The sequence below is a fragment of the Brassica rapa genome, chromosome A01 (genome assembly GCF_000309985.2).
Source record: "Brassica rapa cultivar Chiifu-401-42 chromosome A01, CAAS_Brap_v3.01, whole genome shotgun sequence".
Taxonomy (NCBI): domain Eukaryota; kingdom Viridiplantae; phylum Streptophyta; class Magnoliopsida; order Brassicales; family Brassicaceae; genus Brassica; species Brassica rapa.
Window position 1 is genome coordinate 7,629,861 of NC_024795.2, and position 3,209 is coordinate 7,633,069.

General features: G+C 32.4%; 1 protein-coding gene across 1 annotated transcript; it reads right to left on the bottom strand.

Annotated features, from left to right (window-relative positions):
• Nucleotides 1-592: 592 nt before the first annotated feature.
• On the bottom strand, nucleotides 593-1,988 carry LOC103861356 (dirigent protein 6). Its single transcript, XM_009139066.3, has one exon. The coding sequence runs from the start codon at nucleotides 1,330-1,332 to the stop codon at nucleotides 772-774; it is 561 nt and encodes a 186-aa protein (XP_009137314.1). The 5' UTR covers nucleotides 1,333-1,988; the 3' UTR covers nucleotides 593-771.
• Between the last annotated feature and the right edge of the window lie 1,221 nt (nucleotides 1,989-3,209).

Consider the following 3,209-nt stretch of genomic DNA (forward strand, 5'->3'; position numbering starts at 1 on the left):
AAAAAAAAGAAGAAGACTAATAGAGCCTAGAAAACAGAGCAGAGACTATTTCTAAAAGCAGAACGTAAAATCTGCAACATGAAAACAACTGATTGCAAGTTTAAGTGGTGTTGTCGCTTCAGATCATCAATCTTTGGATCAAACCATCATTATTGTTGTTTACAGTTTGGGCGGGGAGAGACATTAATATGCTGATTATATCCATTCGAATATTGATTACCATTTGGATATGAGTAATTGGTAATGACTGGATGTATCCTTTTGTTTTGTTCTCGTCAAATGCTACAAATTATTGCTTGGAAAACTAAACGAACCAAAAGATAATCAAGTAACTAAGGTCAAGTGATTATGAATCAGGAAGTGAAATGTAATGTCTCCCCTGTTTTCTTGGAGGAGAAAAGGTTCTTGAAATCATTGGACCATATTTCCATAAAATAGTAAATCCAATCTATCATCAGCATTCTTGAAATCATATGTTCTTTTACAACTGTTAGAAGCCCTAGTGAAAAAAAAACAATTGGTCGAATGGATTATACATTCTTGAAATCATATGTTCTTTTACATTTTATCTTTCATTCTAAATTATAATCCATTCGACCAATTGTTTTTTTTCATTAGGGCTTCTAACAGTTGGGGCAACATGAATAATGAATAAAAAACAAACAAAACACATATTAAAACAAACAAAACAAAACAAAATCACTTATTATTAGTCACACATTTTTATCTGTGTCAACACAAATTGCAAAAATTAAAATACACATAAATCACTTAGTAACACTCATAGAGTTTAATATCCATCTTAACACGGAAATACTTAGCCCCTTGAAATATATCCGTCACGAAGGTAGCAATCCCACGAGCCATGAAGAAATCACCAGTCCCACCGACGACCGATAGATCTCTTGTCGGCTCCATCATCAAATCCGCACCCATTATGTTCAGTGTACCTTTGTGTTCAGTCGAGTTAAACACCAAGGTATAGCAAAACCACGCATTGTAGTCCGTCTTCATGTCATAGAAATAGAAGCCTTGTGCACGAGCCAGGGGTTCTGATAGATAGTTCTTGTCCATTGTTATGGGGCCGTCAAAGATCACAAACTTACCGAACTTAAAGTTTCCTAATCCAGGAGGGCTCACGATAGCGGCTGACGTTGCGTTTGCTACATTGTCGCCATCATAGAGGATATCATGGAAGTAGAAGGAGAAATGTTTGCATGGTTTCTTCTGATCCAATGTTTTTCGGGACGAATAAACGGTATCGAAGAGTAGAACTAGAAGGAAGAATGAGAAGAGTGATTTGAAAAGTTGTTTCTCTACAATAGATGCCATGATTAGCTAGAGACGACTAGTGAGTTGTTTGTAATGAAGATCACTTAAAGCCCATTAATATAGAAGTATTATTCACTTAATTTAATCACGAGAATTTATTTATATAAATGAAAGAATTTTAAAAGTTTAGGGGGACTTCTAAATGGGTTGTTGATGTTTTGTCAATTTATACTTAAAAATCCAAATTAGCGTGAAAATAAGGTTTTAAGATCATGTGCAACGGACCAAAGCGTGGTTGGTGGCAACCAGTTAATTTCACTTTCTTGAAAGTTTTAATGATTTAATACTATCAAACCGTTTGGTGATCAATGTTGGGTCCAACCTAAAAGCATAAAGTCGAAGGCTGATTAAACAGCAAGTTGAGTATAACAAATAAACCTAAATTAACATAAAGGAAACTGTTATGCGAAAATTGCCTTGAAATTACAAGCGCCCATCACTCATGGGCGGGTGCATATGGATAACAATTAGGTAACTTGTACAATAAAAAAACAAACCACGTTCTAGCTTTGCTTCTAAGGTTGCTACTATTGGTTAAGGTTTAAAAGCTTCTACACCCAGGTCTGGGGTTCAAATCCCAGACTATGCAATTTATTGCAGATTACAGGAAATCCAAGTTTCAAGTCCCGGAGAGAGCGGTTTATTAAACAATTATGCAGACTACAGAAGAGAAAGGCTTGCAAGCGATCTTCAACATGGTGCAAGTAAATCTGACCAGACGTGGATCTTCATAAGACGGCTCAGGTGATGCAGTTAGGTGTAGATCTTCATAAGGCAGGTAGTATTATCGGTTGTCAAATCGTCTATGTAATATTTCATATACCATAATTGTAAGATCATAATATCAGCGTTAAAAAAAAAGGTTGCTACTAATTACCATTTTTCTTCGTTGATAGAAATTTTATATAATACCGAAATATTTCTAATTTGTAGTTTCTTAAGCCTATATAACTTTAGCATCTAGAATAAATACTTAATAGTATGTTTTCCTTTGACATTCCTATAATTTAATTCATTTAATTTTGAGAATGTATAAAGATGTTCAAATGGTAATAAGCTCTCACGCGCACACACACACAAATGAAAATGGAATTGTGCTTCATTTAGACCATTTGCAACGATGGTCTATAAGAAAAAAATTTCTCACATTTTCGTTAAAATATTACTTTCTCTTCTCTGTTTCAATATATATGATGTTTTAGGAAATTTTTTTGTTGTTTCTATTATTTTTCAATTATCTAGATAATCTTTTGGGGTCAAATCTAAATAATTTTAACTTTATAAAAAATTATGTAGCAAACTGTGTCTAAACTATTTTTATATGTAATTACTATGTGTGCATTGAGTCAAAACATCGTATATTATGAAAATAGTGAAATATTATTTTTGATGAATTTTATTCTGCAGTATGTGGACGTCTTAGTATTGTGATTGGCCTGTGTAACACTAGATTTTACCAAAAACACTAGATTTTATACGTACCAAACTCACGTGAAATGTTAGCAAGAAAAATACCTAACGTATAATGCTAGCTTGTTTGACTGAACGATGAATTTTACAAAGTAGAGATCCAATACTTGTTTCATAATTGCCAAAAACAAATTATTTCAGATTTTAGAGACTTATGAAAATTAAAGATTTAAAATACCCTTGTTAGCAAATAAACATTTAAAAAGGCAATATCGTAATAATTCATATATTTTTTCTTTCTTAAAACCACAAATAAAAATTTGAAATTTGAATGATTACTGAAAATGATCAGGTTTATATCTATATATATATATATATATAATATAAAGTATTTTATATGATTATCGTATTTTGGCGATAAATGTATAATACATGATGCTCATGGAGAGCAATTATTCCCTCTGTTG